Source organism: Umbelopsis ramanniana (genome assembly GCF_025399195.1).
Source record: "Umbelopsis ramanniana AG unplaced genomic scaffold K450scaffold_3, whole genome shotgun sequence".
Taxonomy (NCBI): Eukaryota; Fungi; Mucoromycota; class Umbelopsidomycetes; order Umbelopsidales; family Umbelopsidaceae; genus Umbelopsis; species Umbelopsis ramanniana.
The window spans coordinates 513,905-531,580 of record NW_026252089.1 but is presented as its reverse complement, the minus strand read 5'-3'; the positions used below and the strand labels follow the sequence as shown (position 1 = coordinate 531,580).

Sequence of the window (17,676 nt, the reverse complement as noted above, 5' to 3'; positions counted from 1 at the left end):
ATAAACTTATTCATAATACAATATAGCACCAACATCATATTTCATTGCAGGCTGTAATAAAGAGAGTCAGGGTGACCATGTGTTGATAATAATTTGATGCGATGTCGAAAGAAAAAAAAAAGCCAGTCTCGAAAAGCAGTTCTGAGTCGTGTAACATACCTTGCTTGCCATTTCGTCTTCCTCATCATGTCGACAGCAAAACCTCGTGAACGAAAATCCCTTCTGGAGGAACTGGGTATCAAGCCTCAGCAACCCGTTGCCGCTCCTACAAAGACCAGACCAACATCTCTTACCAATGTGTCATCGCAAGCGAAGACCCTCCCAGCTAAGCGCACTACGGCCGGTGGTGCAAAGCTGCCAGTGACCCCGGCATCACCCCGCACACCTACAAGTGCTGCGCGTGCAAGCACTGTTGGACGTTCGACAGGAGCTGGTCTGTCACGTAGAACCACTGTAGGCTCAGGAACCACCACAACACGAGGTGCACCTGCCACCTCCAGTAGCACTCCTCGCCGAGCTGCTGGAACAGGAACCATTTCTCCAATTGATAGCAAGAGAACTTCGATCAACGGATCGACTGTTGCTTCAAAGAGAGCCTCCTTGCCTGCAAATGGTCTCTCCAAAAGCTCCGCTTCTGAAGAACTCAGAAATCTGAAACTTAAGGTACGACAGTGAAACTGTAGGTGACATGGCATAAATATTTCGTTGTACTAATGGTAATGCAGACGAAGGAAATGGAGACAAATCTGTATGAGAAGCAAACACTTTTGGAGGAGAAAGAGAAAGAAATTGCGGATTTGAAGGAAGCCGTTGAAAAGCTAACGATCGCTGAAAGTGCTACCGAAGACAAGGCTGAGGAATCTATCGTCCTTGATGAAGCACCTCTTACCCCAGTGCCTGAAGGCGAGTCATCTGAAGTAGCAGACGCACCCATTGATGAGGCTGATGAAACCGCTCAAATTGAGACAACTCAAGCTCTCGAAGAAACTAAGCAACGTATTGAAGAGCTTAACAAGGAAATTCAGGAATTGAAGGAGACTGCTGCTCATCAAGTTGAGGAGCACAGATCTGAAGTTGCAGAATTGCTGGAAACGCGCTCCAAGCTCGAAGCCAAAATTGAAGCCAGTATTGCCAGCATTGAGCAAGAAAAGCAAAGCCAGATCGATGACTTGAATCAATTGCTTCAAGACAGTCAAAAAGAAGCCTCCGATCTTCGTGCTGAAGTGGATACTTTGCGAGGAGAAATTCAAGAAATGCACACAGCTCAACAAAACAGAGTTGCTGAACTGACAAAGCAGCTGAGTGAACAGCATACCGCTCAACTGGAAGAGATCAACAGCCTTCATGCCAGTGAGATTGAGAAGATTCGATCTGATGCCTTGACTAATGAGGATGAGAAAAAGGCTAACGAAACTTCAGCAATCGAGGTAAGCATGGATTTATGATATACTAGCTAGGCTGTTTAAACATTGGTGGTTCTGTACTTACCCAATTTTTTTTTTTTGCCATAAGACATTGCAGTCAGAACATGATGCAGTTGTGGAAGCTTTGAAAGCTGCTCACGAACAGGAATTGCAAATTCTCAAGCAAAATTTGTCTGACCTGGAAGGTCGTGAAAAGAGTATTCAAGAAGAGCATGCTAGCCGAATTGAAATTTTGGGTACTGAACACTCGGCTGCACTGGAAGAAGCGACTGCAAAACTACAAGAGCAGATTGCTAAGCTGACTGCTGATCTGGAAACCGTCCAAGTAGCAAGCAAAGGGGTTGAAGAAACTCTCTCTGCCGAACATGCCAGTGCTATTGATGCCCTCAAGCAAAACCACCAAGATGCGTTGGAACAACTCAAGCAGCAACTTACCACTGATTTTGAATCCAAGCACAATGAACATGCCGAAAAGCTGCAATCTGACCACGCTTCCATTGTCTCTGACTTGGATGTAACACTGAAGAAAGCTGAAGCTGACCTTGATGCCATCCAAAAAGCCCGTGAGGTTGAAATTTTGGAAATTCAAGAGAAGAGCAATGCTGCAGTTCAGGAGCTACAGGAACAATTGACTGCCGCCCAGAAGGAAGCCGAAGACCAAAAGTCTCTTCAGCAACAGACTCTCCTCGAGCTCAATGAGCAAAAGATTTCTGCTGAGCAACAGCTGAAGGACGTTATGGCAAGCCATGATGAAACAGCCCAGAAATTGCAGTCTGAAATTGAAAACTTGAGTAACCAGCTCGAAGCTCTCAAGAGTGAAAGTCAGATTACTGAAACTCAAAATGGCGATCTTACCAGTCAATTGGCATCCATGAAAACTTTGGTTGAGGAGCTCGAAGCGAAGAACAAGGAGCAAGAGGAGAGCATGGAGGAATTCAAGTCTGCCAATGCATCCAATGCTGCTGTTCAAATTAAGGAGTTGCAACAACAGTTGCAGTCAGAGGAGGCTAAGCGCCATAAGCTTGAACAACAACTTCGAGATGAAATTCAGCAACTCAACACCAATAACAATGATGCGGCCGAGACCTGGGCCGAACAACGTCGTAAGGCTCAAGCAGAATTTGAAGGTGTGAAGAAGGAGATGGAAGATTTGGTCCGCCATCACGAAGAGGCGCTAGCAACCGTCCACACTGAACATAACCAGAGTTTGGAAGAAGCTAGAGCCGCCTCTGCAAGCAAGGACAATGACGTTGACCGACTCCGCGAAGAGCTTGAATCTTTGACTGTTCAAACAGAATCTTTGCAGAATGCCTTGGAGACCGCCACCAACCGTCTTGAAGACATGGCACCCCTTTATGCCAGCAATGAGCAATACCAAAAGGAGTTTGCCGAATTGAATGCATCGTATGCTACTTTGACAGAGGAAAGAAGTAAAGAGCAACAAGTTTTGAATGCTAAGCTTCAGGAGATTGCCGAGCAATCTGCTAACCAGGAACAGACACTCGCTGAAAAGCACAAGCGTGAATTGGAAGCACTTCAGGAATCTGTTCGTAAGGAAGTTGAGGTAAATTGATATCACCCATGGAAAGGTTTAATGTGCGTGTATGATTAAGTGCCTTATGTCTCATACAGGTTGAGAACCAGCAAAAGACCAAGCAGCTCGAAGAGCAGCACAGTGAGTCCTTCAAGATTTTGCAAACTCAATTTGAGCAAATTCTTGCCCTCAAGGATAAGGAACTCAGTGAGGTACGAGAACGTGCTCAGTCTACACCTCATCACTCTTCAAATGATTCGGAACAACAACGACACATTGAAGGCTACGAGGTATGTATATCTTGATTCTTTTTTACTGGTGGGGGCGTGGCGAATGAGAAATGTTAAAAGAAACAAAATTGGTGTTATCTGTACCCCTTCTACCTTTGCAACCTTTTCCTTTTGTTCATTTGACTTTGACAATGGTGATCATATCGAACAGTACCTGACTCTGATGATATAACTTTCCCTCACTTTTCTTATACCCAATCACTCTATACCATACCATACCTATGATATGTTTATTTCTATCCCGCATCTGATTTCGACATCATCTATACCCACTTGCACACTTCCATCCTTGTCTTATTCTTGCATCGTTTACATTATTTGTTGTATCCTTTCTTTTTTTGTTCCATTGCATCTCTTTTAGGCACGACTGGCCGCTCTCCTGGAAGAACGCAAGCGAGACGCTGAGAAGATTGCTACTCTTACCAGGCAAAGCCAAGGCATCCGTGATGAGAACGATCAGATGCTTAAGTAAGTACCTACCTATATTTTATCTCTATCGGACACGAAGTAAGATACGTGTAATAGAACTACCCTTGCAGCATTACGTGAAACTCACTGTTTTTCTCATAGACTTATTCATCAACTGCAATCCGAATTGCACCGCGGACTGTAGAATAACCTTATATCCAGCTAGTCGCATGACATACCCTCGACCATTCTTGAAGGATAGATCAAGATAATTAATCCCCCCCATCCCTGGTGTTCCGAAGGAGAATTACCCATCTCTTTACATCTCATATCATTTAAAATAAACCATTTTGTCTCCTCAAAGTTTAGTTTACTGCGCGAAGGCCAAAGTTTATTTCAGGCAAAAAGCAATCAATAAGGAAATAACCGGAGTGGTACATCGTGCAAGCGGGCGGCCATCGAACTCGAGTTAAAAAAATAACATTGTAGCCTGTTTCATGGCAATGCTTGGTAGCTCTGGTTATGGCGCTCACGGTCACCGAAAATGCTAGAAGGGAATTGAATCAGAAAACAGTGCAAAAACGTTTAGGGGCAGCTCCATCATGGGCCAATACTTACAAGTAGCAAAGCAAGCCGAGAACAGGGAAGAAGAAGACGAACAAACTCCACAGAACCTTGTTGACAGTAGTGCGAGTGGAGTTGAGAATCTCAAAGATGGCAATGAAATCAAGGATGAGAAGGACCAAGGAGAAGAATCCTCCAGAGATAGTCAGCATGTTATCGACAACCATGATGAAAGAGATGGAACAAGAGTAAAGACGCCATGCCGAGCTGTCACAGCCAAGGAATATCGCCAAGCGGACGGTGAAATTATTCCTCCAACTACGTCACATTTTCCTGTGTGGGATGGATGATGAATCAGACCTGTGCAATTTGTAAATACTCGCATGTTTTGACATAATCACATAGTCAAACGTTTTATTGTGATGGTTTTTGCAGAAATAAGAAATGAAATGAAAAACAGATGTCTACAATGTTTAGTTATTGGGTAGACAATGCTTGGGCAAATGAGAAAGGCTCAAACTTGTATCCATCTCCGAGATAATGTTTGCCAGCGAATTCGACCCTATGATATGAAACAAGACATATTAGCCCCAATCGAAACCTTTTGATTGCGTTCTATTATAATGTGTCACTTACCAATGCAAACGAAGGGCGTGCAAGAAAGCACTAAGACCTTCCATACCTAAAAGAATTCTGGAAACACAACAATGAGATCAACGGCTGACCACCTTAAAGCTCCTTCCGTGGCATGAAAATGGATACTTACGCGCAGGTCAACACGAACCAAAGCGAAAACCCAAAGACAAGTCCAACAACGGCCAAAGCGCCGGTGTAATAAAACCAAATTTTAAGAGTCATTTCCCAAAGGACAGTGGACAATTCTAGGAAATGAAAATGAAGTCAACCATTTTGCTTGCAGAGTCATGTCGCAGCCAGTGTCCTAGTATGTGAACTTACGAGCGTGGGCAAGGGAAAGAGCCCAAAGACGAAGGTACGAAGCCGTGTTGGATATACAATTGAGGCAGAACTCGATGGTGTGAATGGATTGATGGATCATCTCTTCGCTGAACTCGAACTAAATGCATGAAAACCAGATATAAGTAAATCTTGACGTGCAATACATCATGTTCTACATCTCAAAGTGGATTATCTGTACCTCTTCCTCTTCTTCATCATCAATGGCATGATGCTCGTTAGCGGCGGTGTGGCCATCCTGCTCTTCTTCATGATCGAAAGCAACATCTTCGTCGCCAGCAACAGTTTCGTACTGATGCTTGCTATGTCGCGCCTTCAAATAGTAAGGCTTGCCCAACAGCATCCATGGGACACAGACAACGGCAATAAGAATCAAGAACATTTGAAGTGGGCCCTGAGAAAAGATTTTGTGTCATTAGTATACGAACTACGAGGACATTACTTCGCTTGAAAGAAAACTTGCAGGCACTTACTTGACCAGGGAACAATTGGTCCTTGGGATCGACATAACCCGGTTGCAAGAACATGTAAATGAGCGTATTCAACAAACTAGGTGGAGAGTTTCGAATGTGGTTGCCACTAGCATCCAATTCCCACCAGTTGACACTCCACTTGTAAAGAATCAGGCAAATGAGGTAGCCGAAGATAGACTCCATGAAGAGGATTTGAGGAAGGAATTCAAGCCAGACAAACATCTTGTTACCGTAATAGATATGGTTGAAGATGTTCAAGCAGATAGCAAAGGTCATCTGTAGAAATTGTACTCGTTAGTTAGAGACATTCAATATACCAATTCTGATGGGAACTATTCCACTTACATGTACGACACCAATAATAATAGCTTGTTTCATCTTGTATGAATTGGTGAACAGCAATGCATTGTCGGCACCATGCCATGTCTGAAAATAACGTATGAGCGAGAGGTAATAACAACAAAAGGTAATTATCAAATAGAACTTACAGGGTCGAGACCGAAAGGATAGGTTTGATTCAAAGAAATAGCTTCAACTGTTTGTCCGGTAGTAAAGTTGGATGGCCAAGCAAAGCCAGTCTTGAAGAGGGTCAATGATTGTGAAAAGACATCATTGTACAATGCACCAGTGTAGAGAGAGAAGATAGCCATGAGGAGAATGATATATCGACCATAGAAGAACATGCTGAAAATCTGGCGATAGTGATGAAAAGAAAAAAAAAAAGTTAATACTTCGTTGTAATTACAATCAATGCTGTATAACATACCTCATCTTGCTCTTGTCTTGCCAACTTCTTTTCGTTCAGAACCAGGTACAAAGCAAAGATCAACATCAAGAAACCGTGACCAGTATCGCCAAACATGACAGCGAACAAGAAAGGGAACGTAATGAGAGTGAAAAGACCAGGATTGACCTCACGGTATCGAGCAATACCATAGGCATCGATGATACTTTGAAAACCTTCAGTGAACTTGTTAGTGCGATGGAAGGTTGGAGGCTTCTTGCGAGTTCGTAGCTCCGTTAGAATCGATGAGACATTGGATCCAGTCGATTCCTAATGATATTGAAGGTGAATTTACGGTTCTTTCAGCAGAGATACTAGCGAACACAATGTGCAGATAGACTTACTGTAGCAGTTCGCAAAGCGTTCTGAATAACAGGGATATCGCGTGTAGCGCACCATCCCTCTGCAATCAGGCACTTGCGCGTGGCATCATAGTTGAACAAGTTCATAGCATGGTATATAGCCTTCTCCTTCTTAACAATGGTGAACCATGCGGTGAGGTTCTCTGCAATCTTGAGAAGCTCGGCGCGTCTAGTTTGATTGGTGTTGGATAAAACGTTGTGAAGATCTTCTATGCGAGATGTGACTTCCAAAAGTTCATCCCGTCGCTTGTCTGGTGATTCGTCAACAGAGTAAATGGTGCCTCCAAGACTTTCAGAAATCTTCTTGATTTTGCTGATAATTTCCCGTCCGTGAGCAAAGATGATAAATACATTCTTTTCCAAGACTTCGTCAGTAACAGGATCTGTAATAGGCTCATCTATTTCGGCTGAATTCATGTACAAGTTTCCACGGAGTGATCGCCAAAGCACCCGCTCGAACGTTGGTAGGCGGTCCTTTGAAATGACACCAGTGACATAGCCAAGGTTCAAACCGGTTCCATCAAAGTTAGCTTGTTCAACGTCGCGTTCAAGAAGAGGAGCAGTATCAGTTTCCTGGTTATCGAACAGGTTTCTAATCGAATCTTGGCGCGATTCAGCCTAAAGCAATAACGTGTCAGACAAGAGCTGGTGTTTATAAAATATATCCGTTACAGCGTTGATCCAAACCTGTTCAAAAAATACAGCAGTTTCTCTAAGAACATGACGCAGCTCTGTAAGCTGCAAGTACTTTCGTTGCAGTTTCTCGTGAGAGTTGTTCATCTGCAGAATGCGGACTTCATGTTCACGCAATCGCTCCTCCAAGTCGTCGATTTCTTGGGCAGACCGAGCACGAGCGTAATAGGTTGCGGTCGTCAATGCACGTGTATTTATCTCTGATTTTTCCAGTTGTTTCTCAAAGAAACCTAGAAAAATATATCCGTGTCAGTTGGCATTGCTTAAGCTATTAGGTGACATTGTGATATAGAATACTTGCGGCATTGACGTTCCATCTCATCCAGTCTTCTAATTTCAGATACAAAAGAGCGTTGGAATGCGTTGACATCAGGATTCAACTGTGGAATCAAGTATATTGTTAGCAATGTTGGAAGACGGTGGTGTGGCAACAGCGTTAGAGAAGCAATCCCTTACATCTCGGAATTGTACAAGGCCAAGCTCGCCAAGTTCGGTCACTGTTGGCTGCGCAATTTCACTTGGAATGTACAGCTGAACGAGTGACATCTCTTCCGAACGGAAGAGTGTTGACTCTGACATGTTGAACTAGTTCTCGCTGAAGAGTCGCTTAATTCCTGTTGTACTGAAGAGTAAATCACTGGGCTGGGATTATAGCCGGCCGTCATCAATTTTATGACTAAAATTTATTTTATAGCATTTATTCGACAACCAATTACAACCTTCTATTCTAAAGCTCACAAAGAAGAGTATTCAACGTAGTGATGAAAAAGAGCATTCATTTCATTAGAGTACTTTCACTTATACACATCTTCTAATTGGATTTCATCGAAAGCATCAAACTTTTGGTCTGGCACAAAACTAAACCCCCTTAATATATGGACGCCGGTCAAGCAGCCTCAATGGGATGATACGTTTCTACAGTACAGCACCTCCTAGCGGGACACTTTTTACTATTTTAAAAGCAATTCTGAGCATAGGGGCTACGCTTCTATTATTTATATCACAATCAAGTATCAAATGCTTAGCTAATATTTGCGCGTCGATTTCAACTAACAGTGATAGAATTACATCGTTAAGATGACTTAATAGGAGCAACGATAAATTCAAGCGCACACCTCTAGATATTTGTAAACACGTAAAGTGCCGTTCCTTCACCCCTGCAATGGATCGAGGTCTCATCTAGTCAAGGTGTCGCGTTGTGCTAAGCCCTTGAATATTCGCCATATAACCTCGAAATCGCAGAATACAAAATGTTGTAACATAGGTCCTGCTTCACTTGTCTCGAAACATGTAAAATAATTTTTTCTCTCTTTTTTTATATCAAAGCAAGCGCTGGTATAGATCACACCATGTGTGTACTAGATGAGGCACAGATCATTGTCGTAATGGGAATACGCGATGCCGTGATGCATTTTAGTTTGGACTTCCAGCTGCAAATCATAAAGCTGAAAAGGAGGGGGTTCAAGGGGGTCACTACGGATACATGGCTTCCGAAACTTCCAAACGTTAGTCCAGCTTCTCATGCTGAGAACAAACCATGTTTCGTCATACGATGGCCAAGAATTCCTTCTTGAAGCTAGTCATTGGCAAGAGGCATACTCTTTTCTCAATATTAGCTCATATGTTAAGCCATCACAAGACGCGGCTCATAGTTTGCTTGAGGGTTCATAGGTATTTTCACACAGTGTAAATAATTGCGTAACTAGAGGATTGTTTGCTTGGTATCTGGCATAGAAGACGTAAGCTTCCACACCATACATTGCCACCACGACCAGGAGCAAACCCTCCCTCCCCCCACATTGAGTTTCAAAAAAAAATCAGTATGCATGGAATGGGCTTATTGATGTTAAGACCATTTTGGGTGGCGGAAGCCGAGGATGACGCTCGATCTGCCATAGCAAAGCGACCAAGGCAGGCGCCCCTAGTTACGCCGCGGAAACTCGAAAGTATAAAAACGAACCCCCACTCTCGCTACAGAATATCAATCAGATCAAGCATCTACTATCTTACACTATGGCACACATTCCCAGAGGACCTTTCTATATTCGCAGCCAGGTAATATGTCTGACTGTACTTGGATGCTTTGGCATATACGGGACTGTTCTGACCGTTTTTCATACAGTATAATGGCCGTGTCATTGATGTCGAAGGTGGTTCCGTCAACGACAACGCTCCCATCATTGTCTGGGACCAAAAGGGAACCGAAGCCCAGAACCAGTAAGCTAATAACTGCACTGTTAATGAATTTCACGGTCTGCTTATTTCTAATACATTTGTTTGGTCATTTGCAAACAGGCTTTGGGAATACCGCAATGGGGCTTTTGTCAACGTCAACAGCGGTAAAGTCCTAGATATCAAGGGTGGTAACATTCGTCCTGATGGTAAGCTGAGCCATTTTATGCTACTATGTATTGTTCAACTGATGCTATGACTGACACGCTTGCCCTGCAACAGCTCATATCATCCAATACAACCAAAAGCCTGAATATGAAACCGAAAGCAACCAGAGATGGGAAATTGACCATGAAGGCTACATTCACTCCACTGCTGATCCTAACCTTGTGCTCGATATCAAGGGTGCCGAGGACAGAGCTGGTGCCTCCGTCATTCTCTATGAAAGACGTGCTGGTGGTGTTGCCAGCAACCAGCGTTGGGAACTAGTTCCTGCCAACTATTAAAATGAGGTCAAACTCGGCAATGAATTGAAATGAACCAAAATATTGATTGATTGTGAAAAAATGTAATAAAGAAAATGATGCAATTGCATCGTTATATGAAATCCAATGAAACCCCCAACACTTATTCAATGACATTCGTTTTAAAGTTAGATCTGTTTTATTAAGAAAAAAACCGCATGTGCGATCACAGATGACTGCCAGTGGAAAAGTGGAATTTATGCAACGGTCTGGGGAGCAGCTTCAGCAGCGGGGGCAGCAGCGGGAGCAGCGGGCTTGCTGAAGTCCTGGGAGACGGGCTCAGTGACGGGAGTTTCCTCCTTGGGTTCCAAAATGGTGACAATATCGGGAAGGTTGTTTCTGGGACCGGCTCTGCCAGTGGGGTCGTACTCCAACATGATCTTGACCTTGATACCAAGGACACCTTGACGGAGAAGGACGTGACGAACAGCAGTGTCGATGAAATCACGAGTGGGCTGACCAGAGTGGATCATGAAACCATCGGTGAACTTCATGGACTTGGCACGAGCAGCACGGAGCTTACCAGAGACAACAACTTCGCAACCCTTAGCACCAGATTCCATGATGAAACGAAGGACACCATAGCAAGCGCTGAAAGTTAAAAAAAAAAGTTCGCCGTATTAGATCTATGCTTCAGGGAGCTTCACATGCACACACCCTATGAAATTGTACTAACCGACGGACAGCCAAACCGTTGAGAAGCTTGAACTTAACAGACTCGCACTGAGCAATAGCGCAAAGACCACGGTTTTGAACACGCTCAGCGTAAAGCTCAACGGTGTTCTCGGGGAACTTGAAACGCTTCTGGACGAGGGAGGTCAACTCGCGGATGCGGCGACCCTTCTCACCAAGGACGTTTTGGGTGTGGGTGGCACGGATGATGACCCTATACAACGATAACAAAAAATTCAGGGTTTAGAAAGATGCCAGAGGGACGGTAGCCATGTTGTAATAAAGTACTCACTCAGTGCGAGCGGGAGTGACGCGAACTTCGACACCAGAGTAACCATCCTCGGAGAGCTCACGGGTGAAGAACTCGTTCAATTCGGCGTAGAAAACACCATCAGCAACCTACAACATATAATAATTCCGGTCAATGAAAAGGGTCGAGATGTGTCTTTTTGTCATTCAACGAGAAGCCGTTCACTTACGAACTATAGTGTAGTTGAGTGAATTGGGTCGTAAGATGGATCGGAATACAATGTTGTTTTGGTGTAGAGGAAGATTGTCCAGGGCGAGAGTGTAGACATTAGGATGAAATTGAGAATTGGAAAAATATGGGCAAATGTCAGAAATTAGTATCATTGTTAATGGCACAATTGAGGCATGTCGAGATGTATCTGTATCATCCAGATATCATCCATCATCCATAATCAAATTGAATCAGAAGGCCATACCTTTCTCTTCTTGCTAATCTGAGAGACGGCAGCCATCGTTTTAAAAAGAAGGTTCAATAGGATGCGTCGACGAGCTCTTCTTGAGTGCTCAGAATCCGCTGGCTGAAAGTGTGACTGTCTTTCATTGGAGTGGGTCCAAAAGTTTCGGACCGCGATGTCTGCTCAACTGTGATCTTTTTCCACGCTGTTACTCTTTGCACTACCTTCTTTGCACTGTTACCGCTATGTCCGGCTTGACCTTTAACCACAATATACCAGGAAACCTTTCTTACGATCACTTGAACTATGGAAAAATATTTAACGACCCCATACATGTAAGTACTGACATGAATACGAGACACAACACCAATTTGAGCTCTAACACGTCATTTACCCGGTATCGCATCAAGGGTCATATACGGTATGTACTCCTGTGGTTCCGATATGCTTCTACTCAGGCTGTTTCTACTGATATACGTTTTTGACTTGTTTTTTAAAGCCTGGATGATGTTCAGATGCAATTCGCCGATACCGTCCAGTTTCAACGGCTCCGCGAGTTAAAACAGGTACTTGACGCTAACATAACAAAATACTGCTCATTGTTGCTAACACTGTTGGCGTCGCGCAAAATAGTTAGGCGCTTGTTACTATGTCTTCCCAGTACGTAATATTTGAATCTTCTTGAATACATCGGTGGTTTGAACAATCAACTATAACTTATCATTCACCCCTTTATGGATCTACAGGGCGCCAGCCATAATCGGTTTGAGCATTCGCTTGGTAAGCTATAAACCCCAGAATGCTTGTCAATATTTATGCTGTTGTGGGCTGAATAACGTTCACAGGAGTTTCATACTTGGCTGCTGGCGTGATTGAGCATTTCAAAGAGAATCAACCGGAGTTACATATCACACAGGACGAAATTGATAGTGTCAAGATAGCAGGGTACGACAAAGGGTAAACTGGCGACTTGCAAAAAGGCCATGCTAATCATGCATTTGTTTGAAACTTTAACAGATTGTGCCATGACCTTGGTCATGGTCCCTATTCACATTTATTCGACAATGAATTTATGCCACTTGCCCGACCTCACAAACGATGGACTCATGAAGAGGCATCAGAGATGATGTTAGAGTATTTGATAGACGACAACTACATTGATATTGATAGACACCAAATCAATTTTATCAAAGACTTGATTGCTGGAGTCCCCAAATCAACCAGGTATGTTCATGGTCCCTTGTCATTAGTGTTGACTACACCGTAGGCTGACCAGTAAAATGGTAACACTCGCATCAATTTAGTCAAGCGAATGATAGAGCATTTTTGTTCGACATAGTCGCCAACAAGCGCAACAGTTTAGATGTGGACAAATTTGACTACATTGAACGGGACTGCTACAATCTAGGTGCCAAGTCTTCCTACGACGCCAAACGACTGATGTGGTTCTCTCGAGTTATCGACAATCAGATATGCTACCATGAGAAAGAGGTGTACAATTTGTATGAAATCTTTCATACTCGATATAGCCTCTTCAAGCAAATGTATACCCACCGAAAAGGTATGTGAACGAAATCAGGTTTAGCTACATTGCACATAACAAAATGTTAAAACGCATTTCATATTTCAGCTAAGGCTGTCGAGTGCATGATCACTGATATCTTAGTTGCCGCCGGTAAGCGATAAACTATGTATTGGCATGAATGATATAATCAGCAGCCCTAACGTTCTATGACCACAGATCCTTTTCTCAAGATATCGGAATCAGTGGAAGACCCTAAGAAATTTTGGAAGCTCACAGATGGTATTTTGAAGACAATTGAGCATTCAGAGGATGATGAGCTAAAGGATGCACGTCAAATTATCAAAAGACTACGCACACGTAAACTCTATCGATTTGTGGATGAATTTCTTATTCCGGCTGGCATGGAGTCGCATATTACAAAAGTAAGTACTTCCAAAAGTTCTCACAACGCAATAAAGCAACTGCTCATTAGCATCTTTAGGACAAGATTTCTGCCCGAGAATTGGTCAGCTACCAGTCGGATAACAGTGGCTTGGTGGAGGAGGATGTGATTATTGAATGGCTGGTGATTAATTATGCTATGAAGGACCGTAATCCAATGGACTCTGTTCGGTTCTTCAGTAAGCGGCATCAAGACCAAGGTACGTAGTTTCAGCATCACCAGCAAACCGTATTTCAAGTCTGTAACTCTTGCCCTGCTGTTTCCCTTAGGGTCTTTCACCATTCCCAAGCAACAAGTATCGTCCCTTGTGCCATCCCAATTTCAAGAAATCAACATTCGAGTTTTTGCCAGAAACCCTGAAAAGTCAAAAGAGATACGCAAAGCGTTTTATCGCATGATGAGGACGTACAATTTGAATGAGCAATTGAAACCTGATATTGAATCTTGGATGACAGCCCGTCAAAACTTATGGGAGACAGATAACATATGAATCAATGGAGATCAATGTTTACAAGAACTGGTGTGTGTTTTTTGTTTTTGCGAAAATACAATAGTGCATGGGAAAATAATGAGAACGAAACAACAATTGTAGGTGTATGTAATAAAGAGCTTTCTATCAATCAAAGGTGATTTTGGTGCCTTGGAATGGCTGAGCTGTGACTTTTTGTCTCTGTACATTGGCCAGAATAGCTCCAGAAGTGGCATTGCTTCTACCTTCTCTAGATGGTCCATCCTTGCGTTTCAATTCACGTTCTAATTTCTTTGCTATTCGCTCTTCCTTTGCCTTTTCATTTGTAGTAATGGCAGGGCGCTCTTCTTGAGCAGGGCTGGCTTGCGGCTCTTCCGTCGCAGCTTCAGCGTCCTTTCGCTCTTGTCGGTATACCCAAGGTGTAGCCTTCTTTGTTGCCTCCTCACTAGCATACTCTAATCTAATCTTGCGATTATCCAGTGTGTGCTTGTCGGGTGCACGAAGGGCTTTTGTTGCGGAGTCAACATCGAAAAAATCAATGTATGCGAATCTGTGTGATGCATTTGTTAGTTCGAAGCCTAGATGATGGGGCGGTGACATTGTACAAAAAGATCATTACCCTTTGCACTTTCCAGTGTCTTGGAAAGTGGCCAATCGAACCTTTCTAATTCTCCCACATGGTTCAAATTGTTGTTGAATGGCTTCACGAGTGGTATTGAAGCTAAGATTTCCTACAAAGACGGTGGGACTGGGAGGGTTCTTTTGCTTTTTCGCGATCCTATCTCCAGCTTTGCCTCCATCCGCTACTGCTTCTCCTTCAACTGGTTCTCTCTTTGGTCGCCCAGTCTTTTCGTAATTTTTGCTATCCTTGATCAAAAGGGCACGACCGTTCAAATCGCTCTCGGATTTTGCGACTGCTGCAGCTACAGCTTCTTCAGTGGCGAAGTCAATAAAGGCAAATCTGGAACAATATGATGGTTGTTAGTCATCCACTGCGCTGACATAGTTTACTAAAAGTCAATGATTGAACTTACCCTTGATTGTTTTGACGAGCGTTTCTGCCAGGGGGACATTTGATACGGGTAATCTCTCCACACTTTGAGAAATAAGCCTTCAAATCAGCTTCGGTGGTGGAGAATGACAAGTTACCGATCCAAACACCTGGAGCCTTTTTAGATTCTTTAACTGGTTTCTCGGTCTTTGCTTTCTTGGCTGGTTTATCTTTGGAATCACCTCCTTCTTCATCGTTGGCAGCACCTTCTTCCTTTGAAGATCCTTCTTCGTCTTCAGCATCACTATCATCACTGACATCTTCTCCTCTCTACGATAGGCAAGTGGACGGTCAATAAAGTACAATGGATGATCGAGGGGATCAAATGCAGTGTAAAAAACTAACCTTGCGCTTCTTCATCTTATCCTTCTTCTTTTTCTTCTTCTCTCGGTTTTCACGGTTTTTCTCCAGTCTGATAGTCAAATCGATTAATCACCGTACATACGGTTATAATTTTTCTTTCAACTGTGTCTGGGACTTACTTGTCTTGCGCCTTCGCCTTGGCTTTCTCGGCTTTGCGCTTTTTGCGTTGGTCCTGCATAGTTAGCTCTTCGGGAACGGGAGCACTGGAGAATGCCTCCATGACATCGAAACTGTCGTCGTCTTTTGACATCTTGTATTTCGCACCTGGCGGAGGATCGTAGGTAGATTTCAGTGCAAGGAAAAAAAAAAAAAAAAGAATAAATGTACTCCTCGGTTTTGCCAGTCACAGCTCGTTCCTTCCTGCTTGCTTTTGCACCCATTCGCCATGCCTCCCAAACCTGATGTTCGCAGCTTGTTAAATAAATCACGCACAGAGAGGAAATCAGCAAAGCAAGTGCAACACCCTTTAGCCAAGTATGATACCCAGGGACGCTTGACTTGCTTGATTTGCGCCATTCCTGTAAAGAATGAGGTTGTTTGGCCATCCCACCTTTCAAGTGCTTCCCATAAACAGACTCTGGCTAAACTTCGGCAAATGAAGGAAGCTCCTCAGACAACGCAGAGAGAAAATAAAGTCCAGGCTAGAACTGCGTCCCAACGTGATACGTTGGTTGGATATGGTTCCGATGATTCGAATGACGATAGCGAAGACGAAGCAGGTGCGCAACCTGCAAAACGACAACGGGTAGAGAAGGAGGAAGAAGAGTCAGACAGCGATGAAGATATGGAGACGGACGAAAAACCGACGTCTGCTTTACCTGAAGGGTTTTTCGATGCGCCTGTTGAAGAAGAACAACCTACCGCGGAAACCGACTCAAAGTTACCAGCTGGATTCTTCGATGATCCGGAAGCGGACGCCAAAGCACGGAATGCGCCAGCTCCAGCCGAACAACTGGAAGCTGATCTAGATCATGAATACGAACTCTTCAAAAACGCGGTGGCTGAAGATGAGCAGGCAGCAGCTATCAATGAAGAAATTGATGAAGAAGAACTATGGCGCGATAGAGATGAGGACCTGGAAAGGCAGCAAGAGGAATTGGTGGCTCGCGTTAGTGATCTCAAACGGATCAGACTCGAAGGCAGTCGGGCTCCTCTACCCGTTGCCGCCCCTAAAACGACGCAATTTGGCGAAGACGATACCAGCAGCCGGGAGCTGAAGAGCAGTGTCCGAGATCAATTAAAACTAGCCTATCAGAAGAAAACTGCAGCACGGAAACAGCCTATTGATTTCATGGACGAAGATGAGGATGAAAGCGATAGTGACGATGACTGGAGAGCTCAGCAATTGTAAATCCATGGCATGGAAGCAAGGCAATGTAGATAATGTAAACAAAATGCAATGCTTTAAAAACAAAAAAAAGCAATGATAACATCCAGATCCTTTTAATTTACAACTTTTTATAAAGAGTTTGACAATGGTATTCTTTGGCTGTTCAACAGTTTGATGCTACGACACTATTTTACCAAAACAATGTTTGTACGTTTTTGATGTGAAGAAGAAAACAAGATAGTCCCAGTAATTCGATTATACACTCAGGCTGGGCATCTGGAGGATCACCTTGCCTTCATTCTTAGCATGCTGCTGGAGCATTTGAAGCGCTTGATTGGACTGGAGGTGCTCTGGAACGTCCTTCTTGAACGTAGCATAGTAGAAGATATCCCAGTCAGCCTCATCCAACAAAGCGTCGTATTGAAGCAATTGCTCCATGTCAAAGTTGGGTAGGAACTTCTTAGCAAAGGTGGAGAGCAACAAGTCCGTTTCCAAAATTCCTCTTTTCCTTGACTGGTACACAAGTCTAGATCGCTTTGTCTCGAGTGATTCGTTAGGTCTAGGTATGGGATCTAGCCTGGGGTAGGGATCTTCAACCTGCACTTGCTTGGAATGGCGATCTTGGAGGTAGGGGAATGGATCGCCTGAATGTTCCTTAAGGACCAACGAGACATGTTGAAATGCTCTTTGGTTGATGCGCATGCATGGTTTTGACAATCGGATAAGGCGAGAGCTCTGGCAAAAGGCACTGCGAAGCATTTGGAGACAATTAGCGTGGAAAAGATCTAGTGTTAGAAATTATGGCAGGGGAGCCATCGGGTAGGTGCGAAATTGACCAATCACTGCTGCTGAATTTTGCCTAACTGTTCTTTTGGAAACGTCGCCATAGAAGTTGACGTATCCGAATACAATCAATG

General features: G+C 43.7%; 8 protein-coding genes across 8 annotated transcripts; 3 read left to right on the top strand and 5 right to left on the bottom strand.

The window, feature by feature from the left end:
• Nucleotides 1-4,053: 4,053 nt before the first annotated feature.
• Nucleotides 4,054-4,532, bottom strand: K450DRAFT_220954 (uncharacterized protein). Its single transcript, XM_051585636.1, has 2 exons — nt 4,275-4,532; nt 4,054-4,203 (listed from the first exon to the last, which is right to left on the bottom strand). The coding sequence occupies exons 1-2, from the start codon at nt 4,445-4,447 to the stop codon at nt 4,152-4,154; spliced, it is 225 nt and encodes a 74-aa protein (XP_051448995.1). The 5' UTR covers nt 4,448-4,532; the 3' UTR covers nt 4,054-4,151.
• A 59-nt stretch (nt 4,533-4,591) lies between these two features.
• Nucleotides 4,592-8,266, bottom strand: K450DRAFT_220948 (uncharacterized protein). The gene is made up of 13 exons (XM_051585635.1): nt 7,964-8,266; nt 7,809-7,887; nt 7,502-7,737; nt 6,797-7,432; nt 6,435-6,722; nt 6,157-6,360; nt 6,014-6,094; nt 5,669-5,944; nt 5,377-5,589; nt 5,178-5,295; nt 4,987-5,101; nt 4,857-4,913; nt 4,592-4,782 (listed from the first exon to the last, which is right to left on the bottom strand). Exons 1-13 carry the CDS (start codon nt 8,084-8,086, stop codon nt 4,698-4,700), a joined length of 2,511 nt encoding a protein of 836 aa, XP_051448994.1. The 5' UTR covers nt 8,087-8,266; the 3' UTR covers nt 4,592-4,697.
• A 1,141-nt stretch (nt 8,267-9,407) lies between these two features.
• Nucleotides 9,408-10,293, top strand: K450DRAFT_220940 (uncharacterized protein). The gene is made up of 4 exons (XM_051585634.1): nt 9,408-9,562; nt 9,630-9,728; nt 9,803-9,888; nt 9,962-10,293. The coding sequence occupies exons 2-4, from the start codon at nt 9,634-9,636 to the stop codon at nt 10,183-10,185; spliced, it is 405 nt and encodes a 134-aa protein (XP_051448993.1). The 5' UTR covers nt 9,408-9,562; nt 9,630-9,633; the 3' UTR covers nt 10,186-10,293.
• Nucleotides 10,294-10,400: 107 nt separating this feature from the next.
• Nucleotides 10,401-11,636, bottom strand: K450DRAFT_220935 (uncharacterized protein; the record flags this gene model as incomplete). The annotated part of the gene is made up of 4 exons (XM_051585633.1): nt 10,401-10,794; nt 10,880-11,089; nt 11,168-11,274; nt 11,601-11,636. 4 exons carry the CDS (start codon nt 11,634-11,636, stop codon nt 10,401-10,403), a joined length of 747 nt encoding a protein of 248 aa, XP_051448992.1.
• Nucleotides 11,637-11,791: 155 nt separating this feature from the next.
• Nucleotides 11,792-14,099, top strand: K450DRAFT_220918 (uncharacterized protein). Its single transcript, XM_051585632.1, has 12 exons — nt 11,792-11,914; nt 11,990-12,000; nt 12,079-12,145; nt 12,213-12,239; nt 12,326-12,359; nt 12,425-12,524; nt 12,597-12,803; nt 12,884-13,140; nt 13,210-13,254; nt 13,321-13,526; nt 13,586-13,745; nt 13,816-14,099. Exons 1-12 carry the CDS (start codon nt 11,825-11,827, stop codon nt 14,034-14,036), a joined length of 1,425 nt encoding a protein of 474 aa, XP_051448991.1. The 5' UTR covers nt 11,792-11,824; the 3' UTR covers nt 14,037-14,099.
• K450DRAFT_220914 (uncharacterized protein) lies at nt 13,773-15,725 on the bottom strand. The gene is made up of 5 exons (XM_051585631.1): nt 15,549-15,725; nt 15,412-15,478; nt 15,050-15,336; nt 14,635-14,976; nt 13,773-14,565 (listed from the first exon to the last, which is right to left on the bottom strand). Exons 1-5 carry the CDS (start codon nt 15,677-15,679, stop codon nt 14,163-14,165), a joined length of 1,230 nt encoding a protein of 409 aa, XP_051448990.1. The 5' UTR covers nt 15,680-15,725; the 3' UTR covers nt 13,773-14,162.
• A 30-nt stretch (nt 15,726-15,755) lies between these two features.
• Nucleotides 15,756-16,897, top strand: K450DRAFT_220911 (uncharacterized protein). Its single transcript, XM_051585630.1, has one exon. The coding sequence runs from the start codon at nt 15,815-15,817 to the stop codon at nt 16,778-16,780; it is 966 nt and encodes a 321-aa protein (XP_051448989.1). The 5' UTR covers nt 15,756-15,814; the 3' UTR covers nt 16,781-16,897.
• On the bottom strand, nt 16,898-17,564 carry K450DRAFT_220910 (uncharacterized protein). The gene has a single exon (XM_051585629.1). The coding sequence runs from the start codon at nt 17,516-17,518 to the stop codon at nt 17,015-17,017; it is 504 nt and encodes a 167-aa protein (XP_051448988.1). The 5' UTR covers nt 17,519-17,564; the 3' UTR covers nt 16,898-17,014.
• Between the last annotated feature and the right edge of the window lie 112 nt (nt 17,565-17,676).